Genomic DNA, 24698 nt, shown 5'->3' with positions numbered 1-24698 from the left:
ATGCATGTTTAACAACCTTTTGTGTTTATTGATTCTTGGGGAGATATACAAAAGACTCTTAAGATTGCTCTCATGATTATTCAGATAATATGACTAAAGTGTTCATGAATTTGTGATTGACATAGTTTGAAGTTTTTGTAAATGAAAACAGTAGATTTGGAGCTACTTTGTCACACTGCTGAAACCAACTTGAGTTTCCAATGATTAGTAATAATTAAAGCACATATATTTCATAAGACAAATTATATTAGCATATAAACCTTCACAAGGCTAAAAATATTAAATATAAAAATATTTATTAACTATGATAATATATTAAAATTAATATAAGAAAAACATAAGGTAATTTATATGTCTGTATATCCTTATTAATTATAGGTTAAAGAAAAAATATAGAAATTACATATCTAAGCTAGAGGGCTAATATAAATTTGGGGTATTTTTAGTGAAAAATATATTAATAGTAAATCAAAAAGTAGGATCAGTGTCGTGTACACAAAGAAACATGAAAATGGTACCTGTGTTACCTTTTCACTTTGATGACTATGAGGAGTTTCTTGGAATAAATTCAGATTTTACAAGAGATTTCTGATTAACAAGGTGGAAGCAATTAGTTTTTTAACATCAATTTGTTAAAGATTACCTATAATATCTTATTTTTTCTTTACAACTTACTAATTACATTCTAAAAGTATTAAAGTTTAGAATTAAAGGTTACACTAGGTCATTTCAGAATTTTGAGTTAGCTCTGCCTAAGTACTATATGGCTTTAACCTACAGTAAAATTTGTTCTTTTAACAGTTAGTAAAAGAAAAAAATGCAACTGAGTTATTAGGAGGTAATAAGATGCAGAATATGAAGCCAAGATATGCCCATTATTGGCATGATACCAGTCACACCTTGGGAATGTTAAGTAACAATGAAGAAATGAACAAGTACATTTAGTAGTAACTTGTTAATATTCACCAAGGGGTAACTTTATATAAAAGATATGGTGAAAGTTTGGATTATCAGTACAAATATACACCTAGTTACCACTTATATTGTAAAGTTTTATCTCTATGATATGATAAAAAGTATCCTTAACGTTTTTTGCTTTTCCTGCAGCATCTAATTTAATGCTGTGTACATAATAGTTGCAATGTATCGCGCAGAAGCACGGAGGAGCTACCCCACACCCAAGGTCAGGGGTGGCAGCCGAGAGGAGCTACCCCAGGTCCAAGGTCAGGGGCGGCGGCCAAGAGAAGCCACCCCATGTCCAAGGAGCGGCAGCTGTGCAGGCGCAGGAGGGCCTAGAGAGCTACCCCACATTCAAGGTCAGGAGGGGCGGCCCTGAGGAGATACCCCTCCTCCAAGCTAAGGAGCAGCGACTGCAATATGCTGGAGCAGCCGTGAAGAGATACCCCACATCCAAGGTAAGAGAAACCCAAGTAAGATGGTGGGTGTTGCGAGAGGGCATCAGAGGGCAAACACACTGAAACCATAATCACAGAAAACTACTCAATCTGATCACACGGACAACAGCCTTGTCTAACTCAACGAAACTAAGTCATGCTGTGTGGAGCCACCCAAGACGTGCAAGTCACGGTGGAGAGGTCTGACAGAATGTGGTCTACTGGAGAAGGGAATGGCAAACCACTTCAGTATTCTTGCTTTGAGAACCCCATGAACAGCATGAAAAGGCAAAATGATAGGATACTGAAAGAGGAACTCCCCAGGTTAGTAGGTGCCCAATATGCTACTGGAGATCAGTGGAGAAATAACCCCAGAAAGAATGAAGGGATGGAGCCAAAGCAAAAATACCCAGTTGTGGATGTGACTGGTGATAGAAGCAAGGTCCGATGCTATAAAGAGCAATATTACATAGGAACCTGGAATGTTAGGTCCATGAATCAAGGCAAATTGGAAGTGGTCAAACAGGAGATGGCAAGAGTGAAAGTCAACATTCTAGACATCAGCAAACTAAAATGGACTGGAATGGGTGAATTTAACTCAGATGACCATTATATCTACTACTGTGGGCAGGAATCCCTCAGAAGAAATGGAGTAGCCATCATGGTCAACAAAAGAGTCTGAAATGCAGTACTTGGATGCAATCTCAAAAACGACAGAATGATCTCTGTTCATTTCCAAGGCAAACCATTCACTACCACAGTAATCCAAGCCTATGCCCCAACCAGTAATGCTGAAGGAGCTGAAGTTGAACGGTTCTATGAAGACCTACAAGACCTTTTAGAACTAACACCCAAAAAAGATGTCCTTTTCATTATAAGGGACTAGAATGCAAAAAGTAGGAAGTCAAGAAACACCTGGGGTAAGAGGCAAATTTGGTCTTGGAATACAGAATGAAGCAGGGCAAAGGCTAATAGAGTTTTGCCAAGAGAACGCACTGGTCATAGCAAACACCCTCTTCCAATAACACAAGAGAAGACTCTACACATGGACATCACCAGATGGTCAACACGAAAATCAGATTGATTATATTTTTTGCAGCCAAAGATGGAGAAGCTCTATACAGTCAGCAAAAACAAGACTGGGAGTGGACTGTGGCTCAGATCATGAACTCCTTATTGCCAAATTCAGACTTAAATTGAAGACAGTAGGGGAAACCACTAGACCATTCAGGTATGACCTAAATCAGATCCCTTATAATTATACAGTGGAAGTGAGAAATACATTTAAGGGACTAGATCTGATAGACAGAGTGCCTGATGAACTATGGTCAGAGGTTTGTGACATTGTACAGGAGACAGGGATCAAGACCATCCCCATGGAAAGGAAATGCAAAAAAGCAAAATGGCTCCTGGGGATCCTTACAAATAGCTGTGAAAAAAAGAGAATCAAAAAGCAAAGGAGAAAAGGAAAGATATACCCATTTGAATGCAGAGTTCCAAAGAATAGCAAGGAGAGATAAGAAAGCCTTCCTCAGCGATCAATGCAAAGAAATAGAGGAAAAGAACAGAATGGGAAACACTACAGATCTCTTCAAGAAAATTAGAGATACCAAGGGAACACTTCATGCAAAGATGGGCTCAAAAAAGAACAGAAATAGTATGTACCTAATGAAGCATAAGATATGAAGAAGGGGTGGCAAGAATACACAGAAGAACTGTACAAAAAAGAGCTTCACGACCCGGATAATCATGATGGAGTGATCACTCACCTAGAGCCAGACATCCTGGCATGTGAAGTCAAGTGGGCCTTAGAAAGCATCACTACAAACAAAGCTAGTGGAGGTGATGGAATTTCAGTTGAGCTATTTCAAACCTTGAAAGATGATGCTGTGAAAGTGCTGCACTCAATATGCCAGCAAATTTGGAAAACTCAGCAGTGGCCACAGGACTGGAAAAGGTTAGTTTTCATTCCAATCCCAAAGAAAGGTAATGCCAAAGAATGCTCAAACTACTGCACAATTGCACTCATCTCACACGCTAGTAAAGTAATGCTCAAAATTCTCCACACCAGGCTTCAGCAATATGTGAACTGTGAACTTCCAGATGTTCAAGCTGGTTTTAGAAAAGGCAGAGGAACCAGAGATCAAATTGCCAACATCCGCTGGATCATGGAAAAAGCAAGAGAGTTCCAGAAAAAACATGTGCTTTATTGACTATGCCAAAGCCTTTGAATGTGTGGATCAGAATAAACTGTGGAAAATTCTGAAAGAGATGGGAATAGATGACCACCTGACCTGCCTCTTGAGAAACCTGTATGCAGGTCAGGAAGCAACAGTTAGAACTGGACATGGAACAACAGACTGCTTCCAAATAGGAAAAGGATTACGTCAAGGCTGTATATTGTCACCTTGCTTATTTAACTTCTATGCAGAGTATATCATGAGAAACGCTGGGCTGGATGAAGCACAAGCTGGAATCAAGATTGCCGGGAGAAATATCAATAACCTCAGATAAGCAGATGACACCACCCTTATGGCAGAAAATGAAGAGGAACTAAAAAGCTTCTTGATGAAAGTGAAAGAGGAGAGTGAAAAAGTTGGCTTAAAGCTCAACATTCAGAAAACGAAGATCATGGTATCTGGTCCCATCACTTCATGGCAAATAGATGGGGAAACAGTGGAAACAGTGTCAGACTTTATTTTCTTAGGCTCCAAAATCACTACAGATGGTAACTGCAGCCATGAAATTAAAAGATGCTTAGTCCTTGGAAGGAAAGTTATGACCAACCTAGACAGCATAGTCAAAAGCAGAGACATTACTTTGCCAACAAAGGTCCATCTAGTCAAGGCTATGGTTTTTCCAGTGGTCATGTATGGATGTGAGAGTTGGACTGTGAAGAAAGCTGAGCACCGAAGAATTGATGCTTTTGAACTGTGGTGTTGGAGAAGACTCTTGAGAGTCCCTTGGACTGCAAGGAGATCCAACCAGTCCATCCTAAAGGAGATCAGTCCTGGGTGTTCATTGGAAGGACTGATGCTAAAGCTGAAACGCCAATACGTTGGCCACCTCATGTGAAGAGTTGACTTATTGGTAAAGACTCTGATGCCGGGAGGGATTGGGGGCAGGAGGAGAAGGGGATGACAGAGGATGAGATGGCTGGATGGCATCACCGACTCGATGGACATGGGTTTGGGTGAACTCCGGGAGTTGGTGATGGATAGGAAAGCCTGGCGTGCTGCAATTCATGGCTTCGTAAAGAGTTGGACATGATTCAGCAACCGAACTGAACTGTATAATATAGTATTTTAAGAAATTAAAAAAAGTACTTAGTTGATTACTAAAATCTGTAGGTATAATTCAGTAGAGGAATGTAATTTAAAATCTGAATAACTAAGAACGTCCACGGTAGTCCCGTGGTTCCATCTCTGTGCTCCCAGTGCAGGAGGTGTGGATTCAATTCCCAGTCCGGGATCCTGAATGTCACACGGTGTGGCCAAAAAAGTCTAAATAACTGCTAAAATGGTAAAATTACCTCATCCTGTTCACACGTTCATAGTTATCAGAGAATAGTAACATCTTGAGAACTTTACTCATGGGATTCTCTCAAACATTCTGATACAGGATTATTTATGACATATGTTATTGTATTATTTTAAATAATAATTCCTTAAGTGTAAAATTCACCATGAATAAAGTAATTTTTATTACATAAAGAACATTATATAGACAGAAACATATAATAAACTTTCTTTAATGATTTTGTTTTATTCTCAACTTGTTTTCTTAGTACTTTAACTGTCACTTTCATTTCAACTCATTCATTTATTCAACAACAATTTTCTAAGCACCACTATATAGCTGGCTCTAATCACAACACTTACGATACAATGGTATGCAAGATTCCTGTCCGCATAGATCTTACAATCTGGGAGAAGATAAACTATAAACAAGTAAAAAATAAGATAATGGGATAGAGTTCTAGAGGTTAGGTGTAAGAAAAGGCAAAATTAAGTGTTCTGGGAAGGCCTCTCTTATAAGTTAAAATTTGATCTATGACTGAAGAATAAATAAGATACACTTGAATATTTGGTGGAAGAACATCAAATAGGAAAAATCCTTTGTTTAGGAATAATAAAAAGCCAAAATGGCTGGAATATACTATATCAGGTACAAATTGTACGGTGGACTTCATTACAATTATAATAAGAAGCCACTGGATTGTGTTTTCTGAAAAGATCACTTAGGCTGCTCTGTGGAGAATGCGTAGAGAGAACTCAGAAAAGCAAGAATGAAAGCAGAGAAAGCCAAGTTCCTTTAGGTTACTATGCTTTAAGCTATTACTTTATGTATATATGTACATGTGCACACACACACATAGTTTTTGGTTTAATATTTTGGCATGGTTTTCTTGACATTTCTTTTCCAGTTATTCATGTTTGATATGGGCAGCCCTATCAAGAACGTGTATTTCTCCAATACAGGTGGTTTAATCTTCCTTTAGTTTCTTCTCACTTTATGTGATAATTGTTTTTATATTCGTAAGTACTTTAAATTGAAGAGTGAGTCATTTATTTTGGGGGGGGTGTTATTTTTATTTTTATTATTTTTACTTTATTTTGCTTTACAATACTGTATTGGTTTTTGTATGCTATGAATATTTGTTTTTTCTGAGAATGAAGGTAGCTAGAAGAGGGAGAGCTGCACCTGGTTCTTCATATCCCTTTCCAAGTTTTATTGGAAGCACTGTACCTGATTTCACTCTAATCAAGGGAATATTCTTTTCTCACGAAAAATGCTCTTGGTTCTTGAGGGATTCTTAGAAGATTTCATCTTAACTATCTTCATTGATCCTGTGGCTGCTACTTTCTACTCAATGCAGATTTTACTCACCTCTCTTCAGCAACTTTCTTTACTCTCTTCCCAGGCACAGAAGCAAATATGGAAAACCAACGGAAGAGGTCACGACTTTTGGGTCTTCTGGGTGTCTCTTAACCTGAGCATCATTTCCCTTGGATGATTTCTTTTTCCCCTTAGATGGCCTTATCTTTACTATTCTCTTGGATGTCCTCTTGTACTAAAGCCCATATATCTGGAGATAATGCTCTGCCTTTCTTTAACCTTTCTTCTCCAACAGGAAAAATCAGATGACAAGCCCTAATTTTTCTTAGTCATTCTGGTAAAAAGAACACTTACTAGGGAAGAACTTGTCTCTTGAGGAATATTCCAGGCCTTTTCCCTGAGTTACTCCCTCAGTTCCCATCTCTTCAGATAGGCGAAAATTAGGTTGAGCTCTCAGGATTTTAATTAATCCCCTTCCCTACTCTTCACACCAATGCGTTCAGAAGGCAACAGAGTTCACAGCCATGTCCATTCCTGGAATCCATTACCTCTCTCTTTCACTGCCTGTCATTTTTCAGAGATTATAGTTATAAATCCATGTTATGATGTTAGATGTAGAGGGTGTCAGTGGTCCTGGATAATTAACATGTAAGGAAAACACCACCTATATAGTAATAAGTGACTTATCTTAATAAGTAGGCACTATGTGTTTGGGGAGGCCTGGCATGCTGCGATTCATGGGGTCGCAAAGAGTCGGACACAACTGAGCGACTGAACTGAACTGATGTGGTACCAGGCACTGTTCCAAGAACTTTACATTTACACTCATCTAGACACACACCCATTTAATCATAACTACAAACCTGATGAAATAGGAAGTAGTGTCAACTCCATTTTATAGACCAAAAAAAAAAAAAAAAAAAGAATCACAGAGAGGTTAAATAACTTGCCCAAAGTCATAGAGCTGGAATGTACTGAAACAAGAATTCAAATCCCAATCATTGGTTACAATGTCCAAGTTCCCAAACAATACATATACTGTGTCTTTCTATCAGAAATATATAGTTTAACCTGAGCTGAGATCCAAAATCTGAAATATAGGGCTCTCAACTTCTAGGCCAAACTGTCTGATTTTCATTAATTATTAGTTATTAAATGTTTATCCCAGTTGATAATCTTATAATCACAGGAGATACAAGAATCATTATATCTATTTTAAAAAAGAAAGAATGTGAAGAGCTAAATCAAGTTGGTTTAGAGTTAGCATGTGTATCTGAGTCTCTGTTACTTCAAAGCACTGGTTATAACATTGTCATTTAGTTGCTAAGTTGTGTCTAACTCTTTTGTGACCTCATGGACTGTAGCCCACTAGGCTCCTCTGCAATGGGATTTTCCAGGCAAGAACACTGGACTGGGTTGCCATTTCCTTCTCCAGGGGATCTTCCTGATCCAGGGATCGAACCTGCCTTTCCTGCAGGTGGATTCTTTACCGGTGACCCAACTGGGAAGCCTGATTATTATGGCTCTACCTCTATTAAACTGTTATAATGCATTCCTTTGTAACATTTTTTAATCTTTAACTGATTTCTATTAAAATCCATATAAGCTCATTTTGACATTTCAATAATTTTCTTGTTCTGAATTATATGGTAAAAGTCTTATTTCAAGGATAGTACCCAGGCCTAATTTTACACATAGAATGTTAAAGAATAATTTTGAGGGCAAAAGTCCATGACTGAGTGATGTTTGAATGAGGACATACAGAACTTGTCTACACATGCTGTAATATAAATTTTGTGAAACTCTGGTCACAGTAAGAAATAGCTGCTGCCAAGTCACTTCAGTCATGTCCGACTCTGTGTGACCCCACAGATGGGAGCCCACCAGGCTTCTCTGTCCCTGGGATTCTCCAGGCAAGAATACTGGAGTAGGTTGCCATTTCCTTCTCCAATGAATGCATGCATGCATGCTAAGTCGGTTCAGTCATGTCCAACTCTGTGCGACCCTATGGACAGCAGCCCACCAGGCTCCTCTGTCCCTGGGATTTTCCAGGCAAGAATACTGGAATGGGTAGCCATTTTCTTCTCTGAGAAATAGCTACTTTGATCCAAATGAATGCCATTCATTGTATCTAAAAAAGGTAATTAAAATCTCAGCCAAGAAAATTAAATCATACATTGGAATCCTTCCTACATTCTTTTATGTTCTAACACTTAGTTAGTATCTCTAACCTTTGGTTTGTTTATGAAAATCAGTAAACCATGACAAACCCATATTCCAAAACAATTATATTTAGAAGAGTCAATATTTAAGAGAAATACTAATTTATGGCAAGATAATATTTTTCAAGAAATATACACTTACTTCTGCCTTTTTACGAGCTTCCATAGCTTTCATAAGCATCATATGTTGTCGTCTTCTCTCTCGTTCCTATTAAGCCAGATAAAATTAGGAATATAACTCAATCATAGTTAACAGTTTGATCTTCAAATGGAAAAACAAAACAAAACAAAAAACTCTGTATAGCATGTTTAGCATTTATAGACAAGTCACAGTAAATACTAAATATAAGACAAGAATGGCCAGTCTGTGCATGTTTTAGTTCAGGTTTAGAAAGCAAATACAAGAACAATCAAAAGCAAAAAGGTAAAGCAATGAACATGGAGACAGTGTAAACAGAAGCATACAAGATTTACTTATGGTCAGTTGTGATGCTCCTTCAAAAGCTGGCAGAACAAAAAGCATAATGGTTGGCTGGAACAGGTCAGTTACCTTACATCTGCTATTAGAAAAACCACAAATATGTACTATAGCCAATTAAACTAAAGGTTGTGTTCTTAAGTTTTTATTTAGATCAGGCAGAAATTGCTTTAAAATCACTTTTACGTCACGGTTTTAGAATTACTTTTATTTCAAATACACTATCATTTTGTAAATCCAATAATCCACCGACAAATTAGAAAGTTTTTTTTAAAGCTTTAACATCAATTTAAACTAGTCATGGTTCATATAACACCATCAATGAAATGAGATATTCCTGTTTACTGATGTCTGTCCCTTGATGCAGTATTGAAAGCCACTAAAGCTGCACCATGGGCTCACAAGTTAAATCTAAAAGGCACAGTATGAAAATAAAGTAAGCACTAGCTTACTTTTATAGTCTCCTTTTATTTAAAAAAAAATCACAGGTATAATGTTGAAACCGTTCTTTTTGTCTAAATATATGTGGTTCACCCAAAGGGATATTTCTAAAAATTTCTAAAATTTATATAAAACCAGAATATATTTCGTATTCTCTCATCAAACTAACCCAAAATTCCCATTGTATTCAATGGCAGTTTTGCATCTAGAATGATGGGAGAATATGGGTCATAATTGTATCTAATTGTATAGTGATCCAACTTTCACTGTGACATCAGTAATGTAAACTTTTAGACAGCAGCCTATTTAAGGCTTGTGTGATTCAATTACAAATCTTGGATATATACCGTATTTCTTTTATAGATAGACAAGCAGATGTATGCAATGCACTGTGCTGTAAAGCCATGCAGCAGTATGTAATATGACAGCAGCCAGTGCTACACTTTATGCATTGCTATGACAACCATATCACAACCAAATCACAATGCGGTGTTAGATGTACAAAAATAAACATACCCATACCATATCTAGTCTATGCCTCTCCAACTCCTGGTAGAAAGAGTTGGCACAACATTATGAAACAGAAATCACAGAGTCATGAAACCAATTTTTAACCCCCCAAAAGAAACCAATACCAAAGCAAGGAATTTAAGCAGGAATTACATTGGAAATTTTTAAGAAAATATTTTGAAGATTTTTCAAAAATTAGATTTAAGAAAAATTATAAAATTTACATTTCAAAATTTGTATAACTGTATGGATACAGACCTGATGCTTTAGAAGAACAGCTTGCTGTCTCCTCATTTCTTTTTCCTTAAAAATAAAAAACTTTTAATATATGATTTTTAGGAAAAATTTTAAACATGCTACAAATATTAAAAGTCCTTTTCTGAGATTCAATAGTTTTCTATTAGGTTGAACCACATGAAATTTCAAATATCTAATTTTTTTTTACTTATAAAGTGGCAACTTCATATGGTTACCTAATACATACAAACTGTATAATAAGAGCAAGCATCTGACTTAACAGAACACTTCAGTGGTATGTTTACAGAACTGACTAGCTAGATGGACAGAGTATATCACATACAAATGGCACTTTAAAAAAAAAACATAAAAAGCAACCCACATGTCTAGCTGATTAAAACTCTCTCCACTCTGAATATAAATTCCTAAAAACTCTATGATTAACAGGATCTATGTCATTTCTACACACTGTACAGGAATGAGAGTGACAAGAGACAAAGGGATAAATTTGAGATTTTTATGTCCACCTACAATTGAGGGCATTATTTCAAAAGGGTGGGGCTTAATGCATGTAATTCTGTGAATCTCACCACATGAGTATTTCATAAAGCTAAAATATGAATGAAGTGAATATAAAGGGCAGTCATGAAAAGGAGTAGAAATCTAAAGAACAAAGTAAGAGAGTCTATGTAAAAAAGGTGACAAATGGTTCCCTAGCTTTATAAGATGTAATCAGTTCAGTTCAGTTCAGTTTAGTAACTCAGTCGTGTCCGAGTCTTTGTGACCCGTGAACTGCAGCACGCCAGGCCTCTCTGTCTTTCACCAGCTCCCGGAGTTTACCCAAACTCATGTCCATTCAGTCAGTGATGTATTACAACCATCTCATCCTCTGTCACCCCCTTCTTCTCCTGCTTTCAATCTTGCCCAGCATCAGGGCCTTTTCAAATGAGTCAGCTCTTCGCATCAGGTAGCCAAAGTATTGGAGTTTCAACTTCAACATCAGTCCTTCCAATGAACACTCAGGACTCATCTCCTTTAGGGTGGACTGATTGGGATCTCCTTGCAGTCCAAGGGACTCTCAAGAGTCTTCTCCAACACCACAGTTCAAAAGCATAAATCCTTTGGCACTCAGCTTTCTTTATAATTCAGCTCTCACATCCATACATGACCACTGGAAAAACCATAGCTTTGACTAGAAGGACCTTTGTTGGCAAAGTAATGTCTCTGCTTTTGAATATGCTATCTAGGTTTGTCATAACTTTCCTTCCAAGGACTAAGCATCTTTTAATTTCATGGCTGCATTCACCATCTGCAGTGATTTTGGAGCCCAAGAAAATAAAGTCTGACACTGTTTCCACTGTTTCCCCATCTATTTGTCATGAAGTGATGGGACTGGATGCCATGATCTTCGTTTTCTGAATGTTGAGCTTTAAGCCAACTTTTTCACTCTCCTCTTTCACTTTCATCAAGAGGCTTTCAAGTTTTTTTTCGCTTTTGGCATAAGGGTGGTGTCATCTGCATATCTGAGGTTATTGATATTTCTCCCAGCAATCTTGATTCCAGCTTGTGCTTCATCCATCCTAGCATTTCTCATGATATACTCTGCATATAAGTTAAATAAGCAGGGTGACAATACACAGACTTGACATACTCCTTTTCCTATTTGGAACCAGTCTGTTGTTTCATGTCCAGTTCTAACTGTACCTTCCTGACCTACATACAGATTTCTCAAGAGGCAGGTCAAGTGGTCTGGTATTCCCATCTCCTTCAGAATTTTCCACAGTTTATTGTGATCCACACAGTCAAAGGTTTTGGCATTGTCAATAAACGTCAATAGACGTTTTTCTGAAACTGTTGCTTTTTCTATGATCCAGCGGATATTGGCAATTTGATCTCTGGTTCCTCTGCCTTTTCTAAAACCGGCTTGAACATCTGGAAGTTCACAGTTCACATACTGTTGAAGCCTGGCTTGGAGAATTTTGAGCATTACTTTACTAGCGTGTGAGATGAGTGCAACTGTGTGGTAGTTTGCGCATTCTTTGGCATTGCCTTTCTTAGGGATTGGAATGAAAAATGACTTTTTCCATTCCTGTGGCCACTGCTTAGTTTTCCAAATTTGCTAGCATAATGAATGCAGCACTTTCACAGAATCAACTTTTAGGATTTGAAATAGCTCAACTGGAATTCCATCACCTCCACTAGCTTTGTTTGTAGTGATGCTTCCTAAGGCCCACTTGACTTCTCATTCCAGGATGTTTGGCTCTAGGTGAGTGATCACACCATCATGTAACTGAATGTAATAGTAGCAGCTATCTCTGGAATTGTTAGGCCCACTTGGCTGCTTATTTTCAGTAAAGAAGTATCAGAAAAATTGGAAGATAAGAGATGGAATGTGTGTGTGTAGGGGCAGGGGGCAGTGGTTAGAAGGGGCATGAGGGTCCAACTCTCTCATGCTTCATGCCAGAAAATCAAAACCAAAACAGCTCCAAACAACATACGAAGTTACAGTAAATAGCAATGGCTATTTTTAGTATTGGTAAGTGATAGCTGCTAAAGCTAGGTTTTGTTTTTGGAAGGCTTTTCACTTTTTAATACTTACAAACAGTTGCTAGACATTGACAAAGAGAAAATTATAATCTAAGGAGAGAACTGGATTTGGAACATAAATAGCTCTGAGGAGATCTTATCCATTAAAACTATATTCAGGTATTATGTGATAGTTTATATTTCTGATTTGATGTCTGCTATTTAAAGAGCTCAAAGTATCACACAGAACCTGTATAATAAAATATAAAAATATATATACAATACATAAACACTAAAAACACACATTACACACATTTTATCTATGATCAACATTTTTTTCAACGAGTCATTTTGAGGAGGGCTATTTTTAATATAATCGATACTAGTATTAGTTCAGTTGAGTCGCTCAGTCATGTCTGACTCTTTGTGACCCCACGAACTGCAGCACACCAGGCCTCCCTGTCCATCACCAACTCCCAGAGTTTACCCAAATCCATGTCCATTGAGTTAGTGATAATTGATACTAGGATAATACCATATAATTTTTATTCTTAAAAAACAGATTCTCATCTAAACTAACCTTTATTCGTTTCTCGGCCTCCAATAATTTGGCATTTGCTGCTTCTTCCTTCTTTTTCTTTTTTGCCTGTGTATGGAAAACAGGTCTCAAAGTCATACAACAGTACCACTGCAACCTGAAAATAATCTATGACTTGAACACGGAGCTACGTGACTCATAAGACAGGAAACAACACGTGACATATATGTAGACAATTACAGATTTTCTCACAGTTAATATTATATTTACAAACTAATTTTCATTTCTAATGTAAAGATTAGCATTAAAATGTAAAAAATTCTTAAAATTTCTTAGAATATGTCAGCTTTTCTTGATTTTTTTCAGTTCTATTAAAAAAGCCTGAAATAATTATTTTACATTAAAACAATCACAGAAAAAGTTTTTTATATAATATTTGCTTTTTTCTGATTTTTAAAAGTAAAACATGATCACTGTATAAAATTAAGAAGATGGGGTAGATTTTAAACTGTAAATATAAGCTATTTTTCTCTAGCTGTTAATTGTGATTTTTAAATTCGAGGTTTCCAAGAAAGACAGAATGGAAACTTAAAATCTTTCTTGAAGTACATTTTGAATATCAAGATCATGATGCCAAATCTGAGCTTCATAATCTTAAAGGCATTAACTATCTAGTAGTTTCATAATTATTCAGTAGTTATTAATTTACTTTAAGATATTAGTACTTTTGATTTGGATTTTTAAAATTTATTTAAAATGGGTTAGGAAATATGTGTATATTTCTAGAAGGAAAAATCATACAAAAGAAAGCTTCAGCTATTTGACACCCTCAGGGAATAAATCATCTCTATAGCAATAGTTTCCTGAATAGCTGGGAGGCTGTGGTGTGCTCAGTCGCTCAGTTGTGTCTGACTCTTTGCGACCCCATGAACTGTAGCCCACCAGGCTCCTCTGTCCACAAGGATTTTCCAGGCAAGAACACTGGAGTGGGTTGCCATGCACTCCTCCAGGGGATCTTCCCAACTAGGGATACAACCCATGTCTCCTGCACTACATGCGGATAAGCCAAAAGGGAACCCTAGCTGGGAGGGTACACCAATGTTAAACACTGAATATTTATTTTCACAATTTTGGATGGAAATTTTGAGATATATACTATTTATTTATTTTATTTTATATTTTTGAGATATATACTATTTAGACACAGTAGGAGAAGGTGATGGCACCCTACTCCAGTACTCTTGCCTGGAAAATCCCATGGACGGAGGAGCCTGGTGTGCTGCAGTCCATGGGGTAGCTAAGAGTCGGACATGACTGAGCGACTTCACTTTCACTTTCATGCATTGGAGAAGGAAATGGCAACCCATTCCAGTGTTCTTGCCTGGAGAATCCCAGGTACGGAAGAGCCTGGTGGGCTGCCACCTATGGGGTCACACAGAGTCGGACACGACTGAAGTGACTTAGCAGCAGCAGCAGCAGCATACTAAGTATAATTTGGCTTTTTCTTGATGATTTGGGGCAATTATTCTGAATATCAGTTATTATACTGTACAGTTCAATAGAGTAATGCCTTTCAGTTATCAACAATAAGTTGTTAAAACTGCTAGTCAACTAAAGGATTACAGACAACCTTGTTAGGCTGTTGAATTCCTATAAATGCTGGCTGGAGTTTTCCTGTATTTTTCCCTGCTATCTTGTGGCTATTACCTTACTGATTCCAATATATGTCCTCTAGTCCTATTCCATCAGCTTCCAGGGAAGCAAGGCATATTAGAAGCCAGAAGAAACAGCGGGTTAAACTGTTCCTACATTTAAAATTTACTTTTGCAATGTTTTATTTCTAAATTAAAAGTAAATATCTATTAGTCCTAATGATTTTTCTAGAAGTAAATAACACGACTTTGAGCCATGAACTGTATGACACCTACACTGGTTGTTCAGAAGTTTTTCCTTTTGTCTTATTTCCCGGGTTATTAGGATAAGATGAGTTTGCTAAATAAGGTCTTACTCTATGCATTATGCTTGAAAAGAATTTCTGATGGACATACTGTAAGAGTGAGAGACTACACAGGTAAGATTTTCAATTTTGCAGACTTTAAAATATGTGACTATATTTACTTTAATCATATCACATTTAAGAATTCTACCTCTAGAATTTGCTGGGCTCGAAGCTCTTTTTCCATTCTGATTTGTTGTATTCTCTTAATTTTTTCCTGTAGAAAAAAATTATAACAATTTAAGATAATAAACTAAATATCCAGGTGGAAAGTATTTAAGTAGAATCAAATAATTTAAGATATTAGTACAGAATTACTAAAGTTTCCCACAGAGGATGTAAAATTTAACTGTTTAGTTTAATATCATATATGTATGTTCATGTCAAATTAATGTGATTTTATCAAGTTTCTTAAAACCATTTGTAAAATACAAATGTTACATAAGTATACAGAAACCAGGTAAACCAATATGATTAAACTCATTTCGCCTGTGGATTTTTATAAGTATTTGCAATTATAACTATTTTGAAGGAAATATAGGACAGAATAAGAGAGAAACAGTAATGAGAAACATAAGGCTAATCTGGAGTCACTGTCATTCCCTGGATAACCTCGAGCACAGAATAACTACTCTTCATAAACCAGGGAGAGGTACTTGTCCTTTCTCACTATGACATGAATAAATCGAAAATGCTTAAAAGAGTGTGCGGTGCCACGCAACTGTAATAGATTATTATTAACAATTTCCATACTATAATTTCTTACTTTAGGTGGTGAATAACATAATATTATTGATACACTGATTTTAACTACTACAGTAAGACAGATTCAGAAATAATCTGTAATATAATTTCAAAAGGATTAATTACAATGCAACATTGTAGAAAATTATTCACATGACAAAATTGTTGTTCACATTGTCTTAATTTAATGTATTAGTTATTATTTTCAAATTTAGGACCACCTAAAGTTTGATAAAACTTTACATTTTGATTTAAACATTATCTCATATGCTATAAGCACAGTGTTAACAATTTCATGTTCATAACCCCCTCTGAAAGTCCCAAATTCGCACTCATGATAATAATACACAGTTTCCCCCAAACACTCAAATTTTCCTACTGGCAAACTGCATTTGTTGTACTATTTCCACAGCCAACACATCTTATACTAATGAAAAATTATATTGCCTGCTTCAATTTCCAGGTGCTAGTTGTATCTTTTCAAGCTACATGTCAATGTATTTTTAAACATTTTTTTTTTCTGCACACTGATGTTACCAATCCCCTACAGGAGTCTATTGCAGGGTAATGAGATTTCTGGAATTAGTGTTCTGATCTTAGAAGACTGATCACATTCTATAAGTTTGCTATTGGTGACCCTATCCTTCATTGGAAGGACTGATGCTAAAGCTGAAACTCCAATACTTTGGCCACTTCATGCGAAGAGTTGACTCATTGGAAAAGACTCTGATGCTGCGAGGGATTAGGGGCAGGAGGAGAAGGGGATGACAGAGGATGAGATGGCTGGATGGCATCACCAACTTGATGGACATGAGTTTGAGTGAACTCCAGGAGTTGATGTTGGACAGGGAGGCTTGGTGTGCTGCGATTCATGGGGTCGCAAAGAGTTGGACACAACTGAGTGACTGAACTGAACTGAACTGACCCTATGTTAGTTTTGAATACTAAATGTAGCTTGCAAAAAATAAAAGCCCTAATATATCTTTTGTTTCATTTCCAAGAGAAAGCTGTACTTGATCCATATCTGAAGTATTTATTTAGACTGGAAAATGAGACCTAAATAAAGCATGCTCTTTATTTAATTTTTCCACTTTTGTCAACCCTATAATGTGGTATGTTCCCAAGTCAGCAAAACTCATTCACTGTTCTCTTATGTACATAGATAGGTATGAAATCTTCATCTTTTTTAAATTCTTATCTTATGTACAGTCTAAAGCTTTACCCTGAAATTGAGATATATATATATATATATATATATATCATGCACATATATGACATATTTATGTAATATATATATATGTGTGTGTGTGTATATTTGGTAGTGGTGTCATTAGCATTAGCAGAGATAAACATTTTTTATAAATTTCTTTAATATAGGTTTACCTTATAATATTGGGTATCCAATACCTGAACTGAGCTCTTTACATAAAATATCTTTTTTTATCATAAAAAGAGTTGAACTTTTCTTCTTTTTATCTAATAGAAAACTAGGGACTTCCCTGGCAGTCCAGTAGTTAAAGAGTCTGTGCTCCCAGTGCCAGGTGCATGAGTTTGATCCCTAGTTGGGGGACTAAGGTCCTGCATGCCACATGGTGTGGCTAAAAAAAAAAATTTCTAATAAATAAAATTTTACTAAAAGAAAACTAAAGTTCATAGAAAGTAAATAGTTAAATCAAAAGGAAACTACAGAGCTCGGTATTTTATATTCCAATGCCTTTGTTCCTTCTATTTCATAATAATACTCTTGCAAGCTTCCAGAATATTTCCTTGAAAACTATCTGGTGATATTGGCTTACTAGGTAGAATAAATGATCCAGAAGCACATGCTACTATTTTATTCTAGAACTAATGCTGACTTTAAAATAGACATTATGTAATCGACTATGTTAGTAGACCTAAGCGCTACTTTGATTAACTTTGCTGGCAATGAGGAATAAGTTAGATGGCATTCTGAAACTACCCTCAGGTAAATATCGTGATGAAAACTCATTGGTATTAACATTCCTGGGACATTGGAACTATGATGCTTCTTTGATGAGAAGTTAAAAACTACGTATATTTAGGTCATAGCCACCTTGAGAGTTTAGGATCGCAAAGCTGAATTTAAAGTGCTGATAAGATTTGAAGGATCTCTAGCCATCAGGAAATAGGATAAGCTGTAAAATAGTAAAGAACAATACTACATAGGAACCTGGAATACTAGATCCATCAATCAGGGTAAAGGAAGTGGTTAAACAGGAGATGGCAAGAGTGAACATCGACATTTTAGGAATCAACGAACTAAAATGGACTAGAATGGGCAAATTTAATTGAGATGACCATTATATCTACTACTGGAGCAAGAATCCCTTAGAAGAAATGTAGCAGTCCTCATACCAACAAAAAAGTCTGAAATGCAGTACTTGGGTGCAAGCTAAAAACTGACAGAATGATCTGTTCGTTTCTAAGGCAAACCATTTAACATCACAGTAATCCAAGTCTATGCACCAACCACTAATGCTGAAGCTGAAACTCCAATACTTTGGCCACCTCATGTGAAGAGCTGACTCATTGGTAAAGACCCTGATGCTGGGAGGGATTGGGGGCAGGAGGAGAAGGGGACGACAGAGGATGAGATGGCTGGATGGCATCACTAACTAGATGGACGTCAGTCTGAGTGAACTCCGGGAGTTGGTGATGGACAGGGAGGCCTGGCGTGCTGCGATTCATGGGGTCGCAAAGAGTCGGATACGACCGAGTGACTGAACTGAACTGAACTGAATCAGTGTAGAAGACTTAGTTTTAAAATGAAGTGAATTTTAATTCATGAAAGAGAACTTTCTAATACAGATATATAGTATTACTGTGAAATATAGTTATTTCAGAAATCAAAATGAAACTAATGTACATATTTGTTGTTGTTTAGTTGTTAAATTATGTGTGACTTATTTGTGACCCCATAGACTGTAGCCCACCAGGCTTCTCTGTCCATGGGATTTTCCAAGCAAAAATAATGGAAATAATGCCGTTTCCTTCTCCAGGGGATCTTCCCAACTCAGGGATCAAACTTGTGTCTCCTGCATTGGCAGGTGAATTCTTTACCAGTGATCCACCTGGAAAGTCCAATACACATACAGAAATATACATATAGAATGCAAGACAATGCCTGTGTTTTAAAAATCAGTTCCAATCAATAAACATACCTGTTGTTTCATAATCTTTATCTGTTCTTTTTGCTTTCGCTTCTCCTCAGCAGCAATTATTGCTATGATGAAAAATCAAAGCACAGATATCATCAGAAAAGGAACAAAGAAGAGATGCCTCTTGTGAGTTACCCAATACTCACTCTTCAAGTTGATGCTACCATTTAAATCACGAACCTTGTTGTTTTTTAGCTTCTTTGGCAACCCGAGCCTGTTCCTGCTTTTGCAGTTTTCTCAAAAGCTTTATTTGTGCTGCTTGCCTTGCTATTTCTGAAAAACACAAAATTTTAAGCAATGTTATTAACAACTTAATAACAACATAACTGCTCTCCTAAAAACAATAATTGTGAAACTGGTATAATCATGAAGGACATGATTTTTAGGAAAACTGCCAAACGTAACATTAGATACTCAGTAGGAAAATGGCAGGAAATGTCATCTTCATTTTCCCTAGAAAGTGCTAATTTTTCATCAAATATGAGCCTATATATAGATTAAGAATGATGCTTCTCTTAATTATCATCACAGAGGCTAATATAGAAATATTTTTTTTCACATTTCATGTAATCATCACTGAGTAGGAAAGTAGCTGCTAACATGTAAAAAAGTGATTTAGCGTCAATCTTAAAAATAATATATAGAAAAAGAAAAAGAATCCAATATAGACTAAAGTCTCCCAAACTAAGCATTTCAATTAACTATATAAATGGCAAAGCTTCTGAATCTATTGATACTTTCACTTGTGAAGGAAAAAGACCCTCGCTTCTAAAAATAAAAAAAGAGAATGTTGATTTCTCAGGACAACCTAGTTCTCATACTTTTTAAGGACAAATGTATGAAACTGGGATAGAGTTACATAATTAATGGTCCCAATTCTTCATCTCTCCCTCTGTCTGTGCCATTTGCAATGTGGCTTTGGGTTCCACTCATCAAGACGTGTGAGGAACATATTTTCTTGGCCCTTGATTTTGAGTTCAGCCCTGTGATCTGCTTGGGCCAATAAAATGTTAGAATGTGATACAAGCATAAGTCTGAAAGTATACTTTAACTCTTTATATCATTACTCCTATGCCTTGCCCTTTATTGTGAGGTCATATTTAGACTAGGCTGCTGGAGATTGGGAGCTAGTTCATTCCACAAATTTTAAAAAGTCTAGTCAGGATCAGCAGAGATGCCCAACTGCCTAATGTAACACCAGCTGATTCCATCTGCACAAACAATTAACACTTAGTGTTGTATGCCACTGAGGTTTTGTCAATGGTTCTTTCCCAGCATTACTGTTGCAAGAGGTAACTGATACAGATGGTATGTAACGTCATGCTTTATTCTGCTGGCAATCTTGATCAGAATATTTCTAATTATAAAAGTGGTACATCATAATATCTTTCATAAAATCATTTTAGAAAATACCACTTTACATTAGACATTGTTTTCAACCATGTAGCAGATGATTAATTTTAAGAAACTTATATATTATATTATATATTATATATATTAATTTTAAGAAACTTATATATTATATTTACCAATAATGAATATGATCAGGTTACATCTGAATTACTTGAGCTCTACTAATAACTTCTACCATTTATTGAACTATTGTATTAAATTTACATGATTTTGTTTAATCTTCAAAACAACCCTATGAGACAGTCAACATTATGCCCAGTTTATAAAATAAAACTAAGGGTCACAGAAGTTACAGAGCAGAGTTAAGATACATACCCTGGCCTTTCTGACTTCATAGTCCATGTTACTACTTCTAAAACTTAGAAGTATGTTACTACTTCTAAAGCCTTTAAAGAAATTTGAGTATCTTGAGATTTTTGAAAGAAACATAACTCTATGTCTTTGTAACAGCTAAAATGAAGTTGCTTACTATGGCTGATTATCTATCATTAACACTTAAAAAAGGAGGCAAGATGTAAGAGGGTTTGATTTTATCCAGGAGACTTGAAGGATAGAAGCTGATGCTAGCATATACCTCCAACCTTTGAATAAGTTTTAATATTAAATAGTTTTGAGCATCATCAAGAATTTCTGAGTCACATAAAAAGGAGTCTCCTGTTCATGAAATACTCTTGGAAATCGGTATGTATAAACTGTGCTACAGAATTAGCAAACTCTGATAATAATACACATGAAGGACACTGCTTTCATCTAGGATAGATCCAGATAAACATTTTTTTTAACATTTAAGAATTAAAAGTTTTCACTAAACTCCGCTATAAAGACCAAAATCTGCCATAAAATGTAAAGGCGTGTTGCAAAGCATATTAGTTGCTCAGTTGTGTCCTACTCTATGCCCATGGACTGTAGCCTGCCAGACTTCTCCATCCATGGGATTTTCCAGGCAAGAATATGGAGTGGGTTGCCATTTCCTTCTCCAGGGGATCTTCCCAATCCAGGGATTGAACTTGGGTCTCCTGTATTGCAGGTGGACTCTTTACCATCTAAGCCTCCAGGGAAGCCAAGTGGTTAAAAAAATGTATTTTCTAGAAAATGTGGCATAATATGATGCTTTGTTCTCAGCTAAACTGATGCTCTCTAATAGCAGTTTGGCTTATAATAAGGAAAATTTTATCACATATACAGGTGTATTTTTGTATATGAACGTATCATTCAATTTCAAACTCCACACATGTTCACAGTAATTTTTAAAAACTAGAAAGCTCAACTGATATTTTTTTCATTTTAGCAAGGAAGATACAATTTGGATGAATCATTTAAAATTTATGCAGCTTAACTTTTATATTACAAACAGTTAGAGAAAATATGAAAAGAAGAATACCAAAAAAAAAAAAAAAGCAGTTAATTAGGGACACTATGGGGGAAGGAAAATGAAGTTAGAGACCTAGAAAATTCACTCAGGTTCTGTGGAATAAACAGCTTCCAATATCTTCTTATTTATTTGGTTTATGGTTGTTGAATATATTATCTATTGTAATTAACACTTGAAATATTAATTTGAAAAATATCTTTCATGGATGAAGAATTTGTAAATTTCAAATAAAGAGTTTATTTTGAAATAAAGTTTATTTTCACTTTGAATTAGGGATATTCTACATATACCACATGTCTTTGATTCTAAGATACATTTTTAAACATGTCTAAAATCACAATGTGTCTAAAAATTGGCAGCATTTTGCTTTCTTAGTGGAACATCTGAAATAACAGGATTTTGTATAGATTAGGGCATCTTGGATTCCATAATGTATGAAATGGACAGATGTTACTAGATATCTTAGAAAATTTGAGATATGAATGGTATTGACCAATTAAGAAGCAGGTTTATTTAGACAGGTTGAAAGTTTTTTTTTTTATATTCAGATTTTGTCAGATTCCCATATGTATTCTCTGAGAAATTAGAAGACCTCTCATTTCACAATGCTTAAAAGTACAAAGTTTGTATTTTTTTTTACTGTTTTGAATCTTTCTTCAAATTAAGTCCAGTTGTTTAGCCTAGTTGAATCCTTGTATGAAACAGAATCTTATAGAATCCCTTCAGGTAACCCCTTCAAATTGTTGATGTAGAAACCTTTTAGAAATAAAAGGGGGATAGAGATTCTTTGCTATTTTCCTTTCTTCCCAAGGAAAAAGCATGCATATTATACCACATTTACTTGTATATATTAATAATTATTTACTTACTGCTAAATATTTAACATTTATATGCATGCAAGAAAGAACATATGTACACAATAAGGTCAAATATAAAAGAATTTGCAAAATGCAACATAATACAACAAGGGAAAAACTGTAATAGAATACAGACCAATTTGAAATACTGAGGGAGAAAAAACATCTGAGTAAAAGCTGAATAATTAACTTCCAATTTGAAAAAATTTAGTTAATTTTACAAATATAAAGTTGCCATTTTGGATACTAAGTATTAATGCTACTTGTATAAGATATGCAAAACAGGCATGAAGAGCCCATACTTTGGATATCATTTAATTTCAAGCTTTCTTATTTTACACACAAAAAACAATACACATTCCCAAGTGTTACACATTCTTCAGAAAAGACAGTGGTTTACTGACAACACTAATTTTAAAAACCCATCACGTATGGCTCTATCAATTAGCATATTAACTTCCTTTTTAACCTTCACTAGCAATTTTTCAGGGGAGATAAGTCTTAAAAGGAACCAAGCAGAGTAATATGAAAAATATTTAACGAACATACTATGGCAGATAAAAACTTATACAACATTAAGTTAAATACCAGGCAGTTAACCTACATGCCATTGGCAGAAGCATGAATTAGTGCAATCTTTTGGAGATAATATTTGTCTATTTACCCAAAGTGAAAATGAATATATGTTTTGATTCAGAGATTTTATCTCTAGAATTTTACACTATACACAGGCACATCTTTAGAAGGATATGAAGATACGTGTAATATGTTCTTACTACAGCATTGTTTGTGATAGCAAAGATGAGGAAAGAGATACAACAGTCATCAGAAGAAGACTACTTAAATGAAGTATGGTAGAATCATACATAGTATCACTTACTATTCAGCCGTTAAAAGAATATGGTTGATTTTTAAGTGCTGATACAGAAAAATGTTCAAGATAAATTAACTGGAAAAAAGACAAGATGAATAGTATATACACTATAAGCCATTTATCTTAGACATCAAAAAGGATATATATGTAATTGTTGTTGTTTAGTCAACAAATCATGTCTGACTCTTGGTAACCCCGTGGACTGTAGCCCACCAGGCTCCTCTGTCCACGTGATTTCTGAGGCAATAATACTGGAGTGGGTTGCCATTTCCTTCTCCAGGGGATCTTCCCTGGGATTGAACCTGCACCTCCTGCAGTACAGGTGGGTTCTTTACTGCCACACCACCGGGGAAGACCAATATATGTAAAACAACATATTTTATGTGCATATGTACATATATGAGTATTTGAAGACATGTGTGTGTAGGAGTGTATGTAAATATTACTGGATAGACTAGCAAAATAATTGTTAATGATTCCACTCATTAATATTTTTTACAGAAGCCATTCTGTTTTATGAGTTTTTGTCACAGACATTTATTTTGTAATAAAAACAAAAGAGCTACAAAGAAGTCAATATTATTGTGCTGTTTACAATAAACAAATGCATGCTTTTCCCATGGAGAAAACCCATAAGAAATAAAATCCTGCATGTCTTTTAAGTCAGTTCTTATTACTGAACCTTTATTTTACATTGATGTGTGTATATATATGCTTGTGAATATAAGACACCAACATGTATGCTGATGTACATTCAGATAATCTTCACAAGAAGAGGCTTCCCAGTTGTAACTAGTAACTTAAACTCACAGTAGGACAATTTTCTTTTAATCAGCTTTTTCTGTGTCAGACATAGCCTGGGAACTTAATGTTAATAATTTATGTACAATTTTGACTCATAAGTACATCTGAGGTTATTATGAGTACTTTGTGCTTGATAGTGATACTTTCTGGTGGTCCTAAAATAAATATTTTTGAAGTAAAACTGCTACTTGGGCATTTTGAAAACGTATGTAATATGTGCACACTACAGAAGAACCCAAAGACTGGGGTTACATAACAGTAATTGGAGTCCTCT

At 35.7% G+C, this 24698-nt stretch overlaps 1 protein-coding gene across 4 annotated transcripts in view; it reads right to left on the bottom strand.

The window, feature by feature from the left end:
* The window catches only part of BAZ2B (bromodomain adjacent to zinc finger domain 2B), a 154276-nt gene that overhangs the window by 64899 nt on the left and 64679 nt on the right, over nucleotides 1-24698 (bottom strand). For 2 of the 4 annotated variants that reach the window (XM_068967114.1, XM_068967111.1), the window contains exons 12-18: nucleotides 19285-19377; nucleotides 19108-19169; nucleotides 15333-15398; nucleotides 13228-13293; nucleotides 10143-10187; nucleotides 9897-9923; nucleotides 8598-8663 (exon numbers count right to left, since the gene is read on the bottom strand). In XM_068967114.1, coding sequence (XP_068823215.1) covers nucleotides 8598-8663; nucleotides 9897-9923; nucleotides 10143-10187; nucleotides 13228-13293; nucleotides 15333-15398; nucleotides 19108-19169; nucleotides 19285-19377 — 425 coding nt within the window. The remainder of the gene's footprint in view (nucleotides 1-8597; nucleotides 8664-9896; nucleotides 9924-10142; nucleotides 10188-13227; nucleotides 13294-15332; nucleotides 15399-19107; nucleotides 19170-19284; nucleotides 19378-24698) is intronic. The other 2 variants (XM_068967110.1, XM_068967112.1) reach the window with 1 other exon arrangement.

This window comes from Capricornis sumatraensis, chromosome 3 (assembly GCF_032405125.1).
Source record: "Capricornis sumatraensis isolate serow.1 chromosome 3, serow.2, whole genome shotgun sequence".
NCBI classification, from domain to species: Eukaryota; Metazoa; Chordata; class Mammalia; order Artiodactyla; family Bovidae; genus Capricornis; species Capricornis sumatraensis.
This window is presented reverse-complemented; position numbering and strand designations above follow the sequence as displayed.